Raw genomic sequence first — 13,643 nt, forward strand, 5'->3', positions numbered from 1 at the left:
GTTCACGCACCCCCCCCCGCGCTCCCCCTGTGCCGTGGCAGCAGGATCCAACCTGCCCCTCTCAGCCTGAATTTCAAGCTTTCCCCTCCGGCCTCCCAGCAAGACACCCCCTTGCCCAGGCTACGGTCACACCTTCCTCCCTACCCCTCCTCCTCGCCTCTCACGCCCTTCATCGCGTGGGGATGCTGCCCGGCTGCTCCGCACTCAAGCGGGCAGAGGTGTGGGGCCGGAGCTGGCACAGTTCCTGGCCTCAAGGAAGGACCCTGGCAGAGAGAGAAAGAGCCTCCAGCAGCAACTTTATTTGGGGATTTTGCCCAAATTCCTGTTTCATTGATAAATCGCACCCCAAGGCAAGACCCTGGCACAAATCCTGCCGGCGCAGCCAAGTGAGATGGGGTGAGCAGGGGCAGCCATGCAGAGACAGAGAACCCCCCCCTAAAGCCCCCAGGTTGTGATGGGGGACACGCTCCCAGCACTGGGGTTAACGGGGACAGGCTCTCCCCCAGGAAGGTCACCGCAGCGCCTGCATCCCTCATGATTGACACCTGCCAATCACCCCCTGCCAGCGGCACTGGGCTCAGCCCAGTCTGCCCCAGCCCCTTGGGCCGTGCCCACGCTGGGAGGTACCCGCTGCCCCCCCAGGCCGGGGAGGGGGGGCCGCTGCCGGTGCAGCAGACGCTCCATCTAGTGGCAGCCATGGCCCCAGGCCCGGCCACGCTGCCACCGGCCCCCAGCCACGAGTGACAAAAGACTCGAGTGGAGCAGGTTCAAGTCACGCGGGAAGCTCCTCGCAGCCCAGAGCCGAGGGGTCCCCATGCGCTGGCACCGGCCACCACGCAGAGAGGTGTGCGGAGGGACGAGGTGCCCACCCTCAGCACCCCATCCCTGCCCTCACCCCATCAAAGCCCCGGGACCCCCTTGTCCCCTCCTCAGGGCTCCCCCAAAAGGACATGCCCCCCCCCCAGGTCCCTGCTCCAGTCCCCCTGGGCCAGGGCAGCAGTGGAAGAGATGCAGCTTTTCCCTTTGCTGGGCTGTGCCGCAGGCACGCCTCAAGGGGCTCACAGCATGAAAAACAGGGTGCTTCCAGGCATGAGTAGGGAGTCACCCCCTGCACCCCACACTGGGGTGTCCCACAGCTGCCCCAGCAGCACCCAGAGGCACACCCAGCCCTCGGTGTTGAAGTGGCAGGGCTGGGTGTAACCAGCTGTGTCGCTGCTTGCTTCACCAGGCAAGAGAAGGGTGCACCCAGTGTCCCCCTCCGCACCCCACCCTGAAGGGCTGCACCCAGGGGTGCTGCAAAAATGTGGCGCCCAACAAGGGAGTCACGATGTTTGGGCTTGTTATGTGCCACCCTGAGTCACCCGGTGACTGTGCCTTCAGGGCTAGAGGAAGCAGGGACACGAGGGGATGGCATGTCCCAAACCACGGGGAGAGACCCTGATGCTTTTTCCCCCCTATTTGTGTAGGTCCTACATAAAAACACAGGGAGAGCAGCACGCAGGCAGCATGATGGTGCACACAAGAGCAGCCATGCAGAAGCAGCCACCAGCCCACCCTGTTCTGGGGGGCTGCAGCAAGCAGAGGTAGAGGGTGAGAAACATGATGCCACCATGTGCTGGGGGGTGGTGGTGGGGGGGTGTCAGGGTGGGGGCACCCCAGAGGGCTCAGATGTTCTGGCAGCAGGGCGCCTGCCTGCCCTCCTGCTGCGTGGGCAGCACCCGGATGGGCTCGATGGTCGTGGTGGGGCCGAACTCCGACTCCGGCTGCCCGGTGATCTGCCTCTGTGACACGATGCGGTAGATCTCTGCCAGCAGAGAAAGAAGAGAAGGAAAAAAAAAAAAAAATTCTTTAAGTATATATTTCAGTGGGGGACCTGCCCCCTCCCAAAACACACAGCTCAAGGGGTGCAAGTGCCCACATCTCCCAGTCCAGGGGAGCAGGATCCCACCCCAGAACGTACAGCCAGGGTCCCCGGCAGGGTCCTGGGAGGACACAATGTCCGAAACCATCTCCACCCACCGCTTTCCTGGTTGCCCCTTACCCGAGAGGATGTTGTGGAAAGCCGTCTCCACGTTGGTGGAGTCCAAAGCAGACGTCTCAAGGAAGGACAGCCCGTTCTTCTCTGCGAAAACAAGGGCAAGCTCCGGTGGGTGCCATGAGCTACAGCCGCCTGGGATGGGCCGGGACAGGGCAGGATGGGGGAGATACCTGCAAAGCTCCTGGCCTCATCGGTGGGCACGGCCCGCAGGTGCCGCAGGTCGCTCTTGTTGCCCACCAGCATGATGACGATGTTGGCATCAGCGTGGTCCTGCAGCTCCTTCAGCCAGCGCTCGGCGTTCTCGTACGTCAGGTACTTGGCGATGTCGTAGACGAGCAGAGCTCCCACCGCCCCCCGGTAGTACCTGGGGGACAGCGAGGGGACAGGGTCACAGCAGGGCCCCGGGTGAGGGACACGGGTGGGGAGCAAAGAAACTCACGCTGAGGTGATGGCCCGGTACCGCTCCTGCCCGGCCGTGTCCCAGATCTGAGCCTTCACGGTCTTGTTGTCCACCTGGATGCTCCTTGTGGCAAACTCCACCCCGATGGTGCTCTTGCTCTCCAGGTTGAACTCGTTGCGGGTGAAGCGTGAGAGCAGGTTGCTCTTCCCCACCCCAGAGTCCCCGATGAGCACAACTGGGGGGGGCACAAGCACAGTGTCAGCCCCCTCGCCCCGGACACCCAGCAAAGACATTTGTATCCTGCAATGCCGACCATCCCAGCAAATCCCACAGCCCAGCCTGGCAGGGATGGGGGATCTTCCCATCTGCCCCCACCCCAGATACCCCCACCTCCATTTCATCCAGGGAGAAGCCGCTGGGTGAGGGAGCTGCAACTGCTGCGCTCGGGGAGCGGGACCAGCAGCCTCCACTCGTCCCGGCGGCACCGCAGCTACCTGTAAATACCCCTCAAGAAAATTCCTGCCATCGCCTGGAAGCTGCCAGGAGTTTCCTTCCCAGCACCGGGGACGGGAAGGCACCACATGCACCTACGTACACAAAACAGGCAGAAAACCAGAGCCAGGACCTGTGCGGAGACAGCCAGGCCAGAGAGGCCAGGCAGAACTGGGTCTCCTATTCCCAGTCCAAGCTCCAACCCAGAGGGCACACAAGAGGACTTAAAGACTTGGTCTTAAAGGAAGCATCTTCCTCCTCCTCCTCCGCTGCTACTGGTCCAGCCCATGAGCCGGGAAGTCCCTGGGTGTGGGTTAGTTAAGTGCATTTTCTGCCTGTCCCAGATCTGGCTGGTTCCTGTAAAACCTGGTGTAACAGGCTCTGGGGAAGCTTTATCACGCGGCTCCCCTATCAAGTTTGTTGAGTTTATGACTCAACAGGTTTTGATTCACCCCCCCCCCGGTTAATTCCCCCGCTGCTGATTCTGTTCATTCTCTAGGTGCAGCCCACTCAAACGCAGCCCGCTTCACTTCACCCACCCTCGTGGGACCAAGCTTGGGGGACGCTTCTCCCCAACAGCAGGGCTGAGATCACAACCATCCAGTGACCACGCTGGGGAGAACGCCGGAGTAGCAACACCAGCAAGGGACCACCGGCTACGCCACACCGCCGCACTCGTCACCGGGGCCACAAAGCACGCTGCAGGATTTGCCTGGGGTTTGCAGCAAGGCCCATCTACACTCATTCAAGGCTCAGCAGCCACCATCCTCCAAGGATGTTGCTCCGTGTCCTGGATAACCCCTTCCCCATCAGCTCCAGCTCATAGGGACTTGGCTCCCTTGCACGGGCTGGGATGCAAAGCTTCCAACAACGTAGCCGCTCCCTTGCCAAAACCCTTGTTGCAGGGCAGCCAGCAAATAGTGTTGCTCCATGAAGCCCAAAAGCATGTGGAGCAGCTCCCTGTGATCACCGAGGGCAGCTGGAAGGCACCGGAGCCTCGCTGGCAACCGCCGTGTCAGGGCGGCCGGCAACAGAGGGAAGGGTGGCTCCTCCATGCAGCGCTGAAAGCCTCTGCGTCCTACGTGGAGGCTCGGGAGGACCATGACAGTCTGGACTATCCTGGACTAACCGGTAGAAAAAAATGCAGGCCAGTGGTGAGCCAGGTTCGTTAACGCTTACTGAGCCTTGCCACTTTGATCTGGGCTTGGCGTTTAATCAACGGGAAGTTGCTACTTCCCCTGGCTCAACCGCCGCGTCCCCTATCCCGGCGGTGCCGTGCTCCTGCTTTCTCTGGCCCCAAGCACCTCCGTGGCCCGGGGACAGGAGGGCAGCGCATCTGATGCCTGCAAGAGCCCTGGCTACCCGGAGACAGGACTAAGTACAGCCAGGGGAAACTGAGGCCCGAGTGTGCCGTGCTGCGTCACCCCTGCAGCCAGCAAAAAAAAGTATTGGTATGGGAAAGCCTTAGGAAACCAGGCTGGGGGAGGGAGGAAGGAGCAGAGCCGGCCCGTGCCGGGCACACGCTGACCTTGCACAGCCCCCCATGGCCACGGCACGCTCCTCGCGCTCCTGCGAGCTTTGCATCACACCGGGATGCGGGGAGGGGGTTGGATGGGGCAGGGATCCAGCAGCCTCCGGACACCTCGATGGAGAGGGGGTACATGCTCAGCCCCATCCCCCTGAGCCTGAAGGACGAGAGGGACTCGAGCAGCATCCTCCACCCCACGCACACAAAAGGCATTTGACGCACTCGGTCCTCGCTGCCTCTGAACACGCAGCATGAGCTGTTTAAAGCAGAGAGCACGCATCCTGTGAGCACCGGTGAAACATCCTCGACACATCACATCCCACCCCAGAGGTGAGGATGGAAACAGCCTGGAGCTCCGCACAGGGAGCCTGAGGAAGGGTCCAAGGAGCAGCCATGCCCAGGGCCGTTTCTCATCTATCCCGAGCCCCTCCAGCAGCATCGAGGGCCTTCCCGTGAGCACAGCTGGAGTTTGCATCGTGCTTTGCAACAGGAGAAGGCAGCCGATGCTTCCATCTCAGTGGAAATCAGGATAACGCTGCTTCGAGTGGTGACCATCTCCCATTTCTCAGGGGGAGAAGCTGGTCTCGCAAGCATCTAACCCCGGAGAGTGCTGGCCCAGCTCTGTGCCCCTAACCTTGCATCTCCCTTGGACTTTCCTCCTACTTCAGGAGGGATGAGCAGACCTTGCAATCAAAACTGAGTTTTCTTATTTTTTTTTAAGGACTCCAGAGATCACCACGAGACCGAGGAGGGGAATGCAGAGCCCGGTGCCGAGCTGCTCTCAGCCCCGGCTCCTGTAGGATCACAGGGAAGGGACGGGCACCACAGGAGGACAACGCGCCGGGGCCATCTCAGAGCCACGCTGCTGGCGCAATGCTGGGCGAGAAGCAAAGGACACATCAGCCAGAGGAGCTCCTGCCCAGGCGCCTCGCTCCGAAGCATGACCCAGCTCCGGCTGCATCAGAGTTTCCCCCTCGCCGGGTCCCAGAATAACTCCAGAGAGGAGGATTTTCCTGGGCAGGGGCCAGGGGAGGTGTGCGAGGAGCCAGGGGCTACCGTCGTGTCGGTGGCTGGAATTACTCGGGGCCTTTCGGGCAGGGCTGCACGGGGAGGCTGACTCATGGCCGGCCGCCGGGTGATCTCACTCCTCGGCTTTTATTGCTCGGGAGGTTGTGACGTTGCCAAGCTGTCCCCTGGCTTCCCCCAGCACCCGCTCCAGCCACGGCACTGGCGGCCTGCGCAAGGGGAGAGCTGCGAACGGCGGGGAAACCTGGCGTGCGGAGGGAACGGCGGCTCGGATGGGGATGCTCCATGGGGGTACTGGGCTCCTACAGCCAGGAAAACCAACGGTGCACCTCCAAGGGCCCATCCCCATCCCCCCCTTGCACACCAGAGAGGTCACACTGCCACCAGCGCCGGGAAGGACAACCCCGGAGCCCTGGATCCTTTCCCTTCACTGCAGCCGGGCGAGCAGCACAGCTTTTCCCCTTGGGATTGCTCACTCAGCCCCCAGAACTGCTCCTCCCACCCCAGCCACACAGAGGAGAGCACCCCAAACTTGCTCAGAGGCCGGCACAGCACCCGCAGTGCTACACAGACCAGCTTTCCCCACCGCCCCTGCCTCCTCTGCCTGTCCCCAGGGACCGGCACCCCACCACGGGCACAGCCACCCCTCCCCTGGATGCTGCACCCCCACGAGGGCTCCAGACTCCTCCAGCAGCAGTAACGAGCTGCTTTAATTAGCACTGGGACCACAACGAGCCACCCACACCCAGGAGCCACAGACCAGCTCTATGCAAGCCCTCGGACCACGGCAGCATTTCAGCCTCCACCGTGAGGCCCCAGCACCACTGACACCCACCACCCCTCTGCCCAGCACAGGGGAGCACCCCAACAAGCCTCCCCCCCCCCCCCCAGGTCCCCAGCACTGGGAGCGGTGTGTTATATCCCAGTACAAGCCAAAGTCCCAGCTTCCAGCTCCATCCGGCATGGAGATAGCACCACCCACAGCAGGCTGAGACCGAGCACAGCTCATTGCAGGCATGGCCAGAGCAGCACAGGCAAGGGCAGGAGACCCACCTTTGAAGAGGTAGTCGTACTCATCATCCTTGCCCCGCATCTCGCCCAGCACCACAACCCCACTCCCACTGGGCCAACTGGGATTTCCGGGCCTTATCCAGCCCTGGCAGGGGCTGTTCCCTGCGCACCCATTGGTGGCCACAGCCCTTCCTCCTCCGCACCCATTGGTGGCCGGGGCTGCCCGTCACCGCTCAGGTGTGCTCACCTGGGCCAGGTAAGGGGAGGGGAGGCAGGTATGCGGCTGCTCCCCCGGGCGAGGGCTCTGCTCCCCGCTCAGCACCGCCGTGCTTCCCCGAGGGCTCGGGGCTGCGTTGCATCGGGGCGTCCTCACGCAAAGCGCTGCACGGCAGCAGGGAAAGGCCACCACCGCCTGCCCGCGTGCCACCGATGGGGACAGTCGTGGCCACGCTCTCCGTGCAGAACCACGGATGCGAAATGGGAGCCGGGCCGACATGTCTTGCACGGTGCAAAGGGAAAGCGAGCGCCCCGAACTAGAGGAAGATACGGAGAATCCAGCAGCAATTCTCCCATTTCTGAGGGGTTTCGGATAACTGGCTGAGGCCAAGTCACGGTTTGGACTGATAAACTGCCAGGCATTCCCTATAAACCATCAAGGGTGTGGGGATGTGGACTGGGAAAGGCTGTGTGGGGAGGGAGCGCAGGGCGACCACGGCATCGGGCTTGGCTGCTTGGGTGGCCACGATCTCCGGCGTGTCATGGAGGTGGGGACCAGGGGATGGGACCACAAACACGCAGGAATTCCAGCTCAGCAAACCTGCATTTTGGAAGTCCTTTAATGATTGCGTCACCATTGCGCTGGACACGGAGCTGCTCCCGGGCCCCTTGGCACCAGGTTCTGCACCGAGCCCCGTCCCGCCGCGCAGACAGGAGGGACCTTCGCTAGGTCCTGCCGTCACTCTTGTCGCATGTCTGGGATGGGGACAGAGGTGTGCCAAGGGCTGAGCGCTGCCGCTTTGCTCCTTAGGCCTTGGGACGACCCCAGAGCAGTCCCTGATGGGGACGGAGACCTGTGGGGACAGCCGCCTCCCCAGCGCGTGGCACAGGGTGGCTCCATGGGAGCAACGCCAGGGCCAGACGCAATCGGAGAGGCTCCCATCACTGGCACGATCCTGGCCAGAACCTCCTGGCTCCTTCCCCAGCGGTGCCTCGGGGGTATCCCAGTCTTCTGCACCGCAGGTCCGGAGGGGCTGGGAGGTCTGTGCGTGACGGTGGTGATGCTAATCAGGGCCCGGCAAAAACGAAGCAGACAGAGAAGAGCTCCCGGCACTGGTGCTTCTCACCGTTTATGGCAGAATTTGGCTGCTGACCGGGCTGCTGGTCCCCACTGCGCCAGGACGGGGGTGGCACCGCAGGCTGGGTGACACCAGCTTGTGCCGGTGGCCAGAGGAGTCTGCACAGAGGCAGACCCAGCTCTATGCCACTGGCGTGTCCCGGGGCTGCGGGGGTCCCCGGGGGCTTCCCGGGGTGCCCGGCCAGCTCAGAGGGCCACACAGCACGGGCGCTTCTCTGTCTGTCCCGGGGCCGTGCTCTCCGGGCTCTCGCTGGCAAGCGACACCGTGTTGCTTTGGCTGCTCCTCTGCTTCTGCTGCTGCACTTTGTGGAAGATCTCTGCAAAACAAGAGGTGCCGGGGGGGTCTGTGTGTCAGCCAAGGGCCCCCCCGGGGAAGCAGGGACAGCTTCGAGCCTGCAGCCCCCGTTGCTCGCCCTCTGGCCCACTGCTTGGCACGTCGGTGGCTCTCCTTCCCCTTTGCACAGCAGAGGGGATGAGTTGAGGGGTGACAAGGGAGCAGCTCCCCCACGTTGCATCCCTGCGGTGCCCAGGGAACACCCTGCGCTTAGGCAATTTCCTCTTGCCCAACCTGGGATTAGTGCTTCACCCCGTGCCGAGGCTGGCAGCTCGCCGGGCCAGGCTGGCTCGGCACTATACAGCACCGCACAGCATGGCACACCTCGCCGCGCTCCTGCCGCGGTGCTGCTGGCTGCCGTTCCTGGAGAGGTGCTCCTGGCTGAGCATCACCTCTCTCCATCCTCGTCCCCCCAGGTCCCCACGGCTGGTTCAGCAGGGTGCTGGAGACATTGAGTCAGGAGCCCAGGACAACAGGAAGGGAGACCGGGGATTACAGGGGGAGAAGGAGCCCCCGGGGCTTTGGGGACGCCCAGGGGCCATATGAACAAAGCCATGGGGTGCGGAGAGTGAAACGCCCAGCACCAAAGGCCGGAAACCAAACCAGCCAGAAAGACAACACCGAAACCAGCCCCAAAGAGCTCATGTGGAGCAGGGCAGAGAAGATACGCTGCGTGTCCTCTGCCCAGCCCTGCATCCCCAGTAAGGGACCCCGTGATACCCCGGTCCCCGGGACCCCGCTGCAGCACGGCGCCGGTGCATGTACCCTTCAGGATGGTCTCGAACGCTTGCTCAACGTTGGTGGAGTCCAGCGCTGAGGTCTCAACAAACAGCAGCCCATTGTTGTCTGCAATGAGAGGAGCCCCCTGAGACAATGCAGACCCCGGTGACAGCATGGCTCCGTTTCTGAGCCCCTTTAGAGATGTTCGGGTGCCCGCATTGGTGCGGGTCCCTGCTCTCAGGGAGGTTCGCAAGCCCCCAGCCCCGTGGCAGGGTGCCAGCCCGTACCTGCAAACATTTTCGCCTCCTCCATGGGCACCTCCCGAGCCTGCGCGAGGTCGGTCTTGTTCCCCACCAGCATGACGACGATGCTGGCCTCGGCGTGGTCGTACAGCTCCTTCAGCCAGCGGTCCACCACATTGTACGTCTGGTGCTTGGTGATGTCAAAGACGACCAGGGCACCCACGGCCCCTCGGTAATACCTACAGGAGAACCCCATCATCACCCCACGCTCTGGACACCCCCCACAGCATCCTCACCCGTGGGACTCAACTAACGAGGACATCACCACCCAGGTACCGGGGGAAGCCCTGATTTCGGGCATCCCATCCTTACGCAGAGGTGATGGCGCGGTACCGCTCCAGCCCGGCCGTGTCCCAGATCTGAGCCTTCACCGCGGCATCTCCCACCAGGATGGTGCGGGTGGAGAACTCCACGCCAATGGTGGTGCGGCTGTCGTGGTTGAACTCGTTGCGGGTGAAGCGGGAGAGCAGGTTGGTTTTGCCCACCCCGGACTCCCCGATCAGGACAACTGTGGAAGGAAGGGAGAAAACCCACTGGAGCTGTCGAGGAGGGGAGAGGGCTGCTCCAGGACACTTCACAGTAATTCAAATAACCCGTTCTGACCTGAGCCGGACCAGCCAGCACCTCGTTGCCTTGGCAGTGTGGCAGCCGGACCGCCCCAGCTGCCGGCACAGAGCGCATGGCCATCCCTCATTGCCTGATGACCCCGGACCTGGGCACGGAGGCCGGGCAGGCATGTGGGTATAACACTCGGCACGGTCACTCCTTCAGCAAACGGGGGTCCCGTCCCTGCATCGTGAGCTCTCAGCCCCTCGAGCGTGGCTGAGCCGCCTCGGCTCAGCCCAGCCGTGCTCCCCGTCTGCTGGCGTGGCCCCAGCGCTGTTTGGGGGGGGGGTCACGGCTACCAGGCTCTGGGCAGCAGGAGCAGGGCAAGGACGCTGGCAAGTCCCAGGTCACCCTGCTGCGGTGGGCACCCAGGACTGGCAGCACACCGGAGCCTGTTCATCTCTGCTTGCCCAAGGGGAGCACCGAGGTCCAGCGGGGTCCAGCCAGTAGCACCCGGCAGAGATGCAGGACGCCGGGGCCCTGTGCCTGTGGAAGGAGCTCAAGCTGGGGGGGCATGAGGCCGTGCCCCTGTTTCTCCAGCCCAGGTTTGACCCCGTGTCCTCTGCATGTGCCGCCACCACCCAGGTCACTGCAGCAGAAGGACTTTTAAATGCGCGCTGTTCTCGGGGGTTAATGGGCTTGCACAGCATTTATGTCTCACACGCCCAGCCCCAGCCGTCTCAGCCCCCACCGTGTGCCAGCAATTCGCCCGGCGTCCCACGCGTGCAGCCTTGGGGTGGGCATGGGTCTCCCCGTGCCTCTGTGGACCCTGGTGCCGTTTGCCAGCCCTGACCTCGCTGCCGTCAGCCGGGGACGCGGCCGAGGCCGGTGCCTGCTTCCTGATTCCCTGACCCTTCACAGCTCCCGGCACACATCAGAGCTGCAGGGATGGTCAGCAACATCCCAGTTCGGGACACAGCAGCCCTGGGGGGGAAGGCACCCCAATTCCCTCCCTGCAGCCCCTAGCCTCCTACTCCATCCCTTTTGGGGAGAGGGGTTTGCATCCAGCCCAGGACTCACCCTTGAAGACAAAGTTATAATCCTCCTCGGCGCTGCCCATGTCGTCCCGGCTGCCGCCCGCCCTCGCCAGGGCTGCCGCCGCTTGGTTTCCTCCTTCTCGCTGCAAAGCCTCGAGCAGACGGTGCAGGGCGGGCCGGGCTCCGAGAGGCACCGAGGGAGGAGATGGAGGGGTCAAAGTTTCCTCTCCGTCGAGGAACGAGCAGGGTCCGGAGGAGCGAGTAGGGTCTGGGGGAGCGAGTAGGGTCTGGGGGAACGACGGCAAGGCCGGCCGGCTTGGCGGTGCAGCACGGCCGGTTGACTCAAGGGGTGGGACTGGGTGTCGCAGCGCAGGTTGGGCAGGTAGTGTCACCCCTGGGACCGTCACGGGGCAGCCGGAGGAGGAGCTGGGGCCTGATCCTGGCTGCTGAGGCCGGCGCAGGCTGCAGCGCGGGGCAGGCTGGGGCAGCGGGCAAGGGGCAGCGTGGGCAAGAACGGGCAGCCAGGCCAGAAGCGGAGCCCCCAAGCTCAGCCTGGCTCCAACCGGGTGTGAACGCGTTTCCTCGCCTCTGCTGCCATCGTGTGAAAGCCGGGGAAACTGGGGAAGGGAAGGAGCCCCCGCCGCCCCCCACTACCCCAATGCAGCCGGGTTCGGCTCCGTTGTACCCGCTCCCCCTTGACACGAGCCCCTCGCAGCCCCTGCCCTGTTTTTCCCCAGGGCAACGGCCCATCGCAGAGCTACGGGCAGCCCCAAAGCACTGCCCGGGGCACCCCCCAGCCCAGCCGGGCGTGCGTTACCCCCCCCAGCTTTTATTCGCAAGAGACAGAAAAAGACGCAAGCATCAGACACACTTTTATTCCCCCCCTGCTTTTTTGCTCCCCCCGCCTTATTTTTAAAGGCCACACCAAAGCAGGACCAAGCTCCAGGATGCCCACGGGGCCGCTCACCCCCCCACCCACCCACCCACTCCGGTGATGGCGTCGAAGCAAACGGCTTCTGCACGGCGGCACCTCCGAGCCCCTCCGCTCCCGCGCTCAGGATGCGGCCACCTGCGTGAGCGGCTCCTCCAGGTACTGGACCAGCGCCTGCGCCTGCGAGCGGAGAGCGGCGTGAGCGGCGCCGAGGTGGATTTTGCAACCTGCGCGCACACCGCCCGCGTCCTTACTTTAATTTCTATTTCATTTTAGAGCCTTAAAAAGGTGTGGTGCAGTGCCTGGGCGGACACGGCAGCTTCCTCCACCACTCCCATCCTCATCCTCCTCAACAGCTCTTTCCTACCCCACAGAGGGGACGCAGCCCTGCGGCCCCCTCCCCCCCCGGCCCCCTCCCCACCAGCATTACCTTGGCCTTCAGCATCCCAAATCCAACCGTCTCCTTCGCGTACATGCAGAGCAGCAGGTTTGCCACCCGCGTGATGGCCACTCGCCCCTCCTGCCCAGGGAGAAACAGCACCCGTCGCACCCCTGGCTTGGCAGGGACTGCCGGCAGGGTCCCAGGGGACCCCCAGAGCCACAGCAGTGCCCGGGTCCCCAGGGAGGGGAGGGCAGTCCCCAGCCCCACGTACCATGCAGTCCATGAGGATGAATTTGAGGTTGTCCTCATTGAACGCCTGGTGCCCGTTCTTGTCGTAGGCCACCCAGATGTTGCTGGCGATGGCCGCGGTGACCCTGGCATCAGTGTCCCCGTAGCCCGAGTAGGCGAGCAAGGACCCCTCGTTGTTCAGGAGCCTGGAAATGAGATGGGGGGGGGGGGGCGAATTGGTGCCTCTAAACCCAGTGGGGCACCAGACCCCATTGCAGTGCTGGGGGGCAGAGCAAACTCCTCCCAGCCCAGTTCCCCACCCAGCACTGCTCCCAGGACACCCCAGGTTTGCAGGGGATTTTGGCAGGGGGTGGGGGGCTTCAAAGCCAGGAAGCTCTGGGGTGGCCCCAGTCCGGAGCAGGGCAGCATGGGTCTGCGGTGGCTGTGTCTGTTGCAGCAGCGGGACCTGCCGCAGACCGGGCACGAGCCTGGCGGGCAAGCACCGTGCATGGCCCTGGCACCATGCACAGCTCCGGCACTGTGCACCGTGTACTGTGCACAGCGCGTGGTCCTGGCACTGTGAATGTCCCCGGCACCGGGCACTGGGCACGGTCCTGGCACCATGCACAGCCCCAGCACCATGCACCGTGCACAGCCCCAGCACCGTGCATCACGCACCGTGCACAGCCCCAGCACCATGCACCGTGCACAGCCCCAGCACCATGCACCGTGCACAGCCCCAGCACCATGCACCGTGCACAGCCCCAGCACCGTGCACAGCCCCAGCACCGTGCATCGCGCACTGTGCACAGCCCCAGCACTGTGCACAGCCCCAGCACCGTGCATCATGCACCGTGCACAGCCCCAGCACCGTGCACAGCCCCAGCACCGTGCATCGTGCACTGTGCATGGCCCCAGCACCATGCATGCCCCTTGCAGGGCACCTCACCCCCGAGGGCGGGGGGGCATTTCCAGGACAGGGGGAAGAAAGCATTTCCTCGCAGTATTACCCTGCGCCGAGCGGGAGCGTGCCAGCGGGCCCTGCGGTCCCCAGCGCACGGGTGGGGGATGCCACCCCTCGCCCCCAGCTCCCGACCCCTACTCACAGGGTGCTCTGGACCCCGCCGGTGTTGGCCTGGCTCAGCACCTGCGTCAGGGCTTTGGGGCGCAGCATGGCTGCGGGCCGTCCCGCTCCTCGCCCTGCGATGGCGGGGAAGGATGGAGCAGGCCTCCTCCGTCAGCGAGGGCCATGATCAGCCCGGAGCACGCTGGGACTTGTAGTCCCTCTCCCAGGGACGCCATGCGTCCTGCTAC

General features: G+C 63.9%; 3 protein-coding genes across 4 annotated transcripts; all 3 read right to left on the reverse strand.

Annotated features, from left to right (window-relative positions):
• Positions 1-975: 975 nt before the first annotated feature.
• On the reverse strand, positions 976-6,577 carry LOC127026889 (ras-related protein Rab-11A-like). The gene is made up of 5 exons (XM_050912184.1): positions 6,538-6,577; positions 2,478-2,673; positions 2,209-2,402; positions 2,042-2,122; positions 976-1,804 (listed from the first exon to the last, which is right to left on the reverse strand). The coding sequence occupies exons 1-5, from the start codon at positions 6,575-6,577 to the stop codon at positions 1,665-1,667; spliced, it is 651 nt and encodes a 216-aa protein (XP_050768141.1). The 3' UTR covers positions 976-1,664.
• A 1,458-nt stretch (positions 6,578-8,035) lies between these two features.
• RAB25 (RAB25, member RAS oncogene family) lies at positions 8,036-10,877 on the reverse strand. Its single transcript, XM_050912299.1, has 5 exons — positions 10,832-10,877; positions 9,518-9,713; positions 9,191-9,384; positions 8,949-9,029; positions 8,036-8,166 (listed from the first exon to the last, which is right to left on the reverse strand). The coding sequence occupies exons 1-5, from the start codon at positions 10,869-10,871 to the stop codon at positions 8,036-8,038; spliced, it is 642 nt and encodes a 213-aa protein (XP_050768256.1). The 5' UTR covers positions 10,872-10,877.
• Positions 10,878-11,775: 898 nt separating this feature from the next.
• Positions 11,776-13,522, reverse strand: LAMTOR2 (late endosomal/lysosomal adaptor, MAPK and MTOR activator 2). Of its 2 annotated transcripts, XM_050912372.1 has the most exons (4): positions 13,436-13,522; positions 12,373-12,535; positions 12,150-12,239; positions 11,776-11,899 (listed from the first exon to the last, which is right to left on the reverse strand). In XM_050912372.1, the coding sequence occupies exons 1-4, from the start codon at positions 13,501-13,503 to the stop codon at positions 11,843-11,845; spliced, it is 378 nt and encodes a 125-aa protein (XP_050768329.1). In that variant the 5' UTR covers positions 13,504-13,522; the 3' UTR covers positions 11,776-11,842. The 2 variants fall into 2 exon arrangements, with proteins under 2 accessions (XP_050768329.1, XP_050768330.1); XM_050912373.1 differs by lacking the exon at positions 12,150-12,239.
• Positions 13,523-13,643: the final 121 nt, after the last annotated feature.

Source organism: Gymnogyps californianus, chromosome 29, assembly GCF_018139145.2.
Source record: "Gymnogyps californianus isolate 813 chromosome 29, ASM1813914v2, whole genome shotgun sequence".
NCBI classification, from domain to species: Eukaryota; Metazoa; Chordata; class Aves; order Accipitriformes; family Cathartidae; genus Gymnogyps; species Gymnogyps californianus.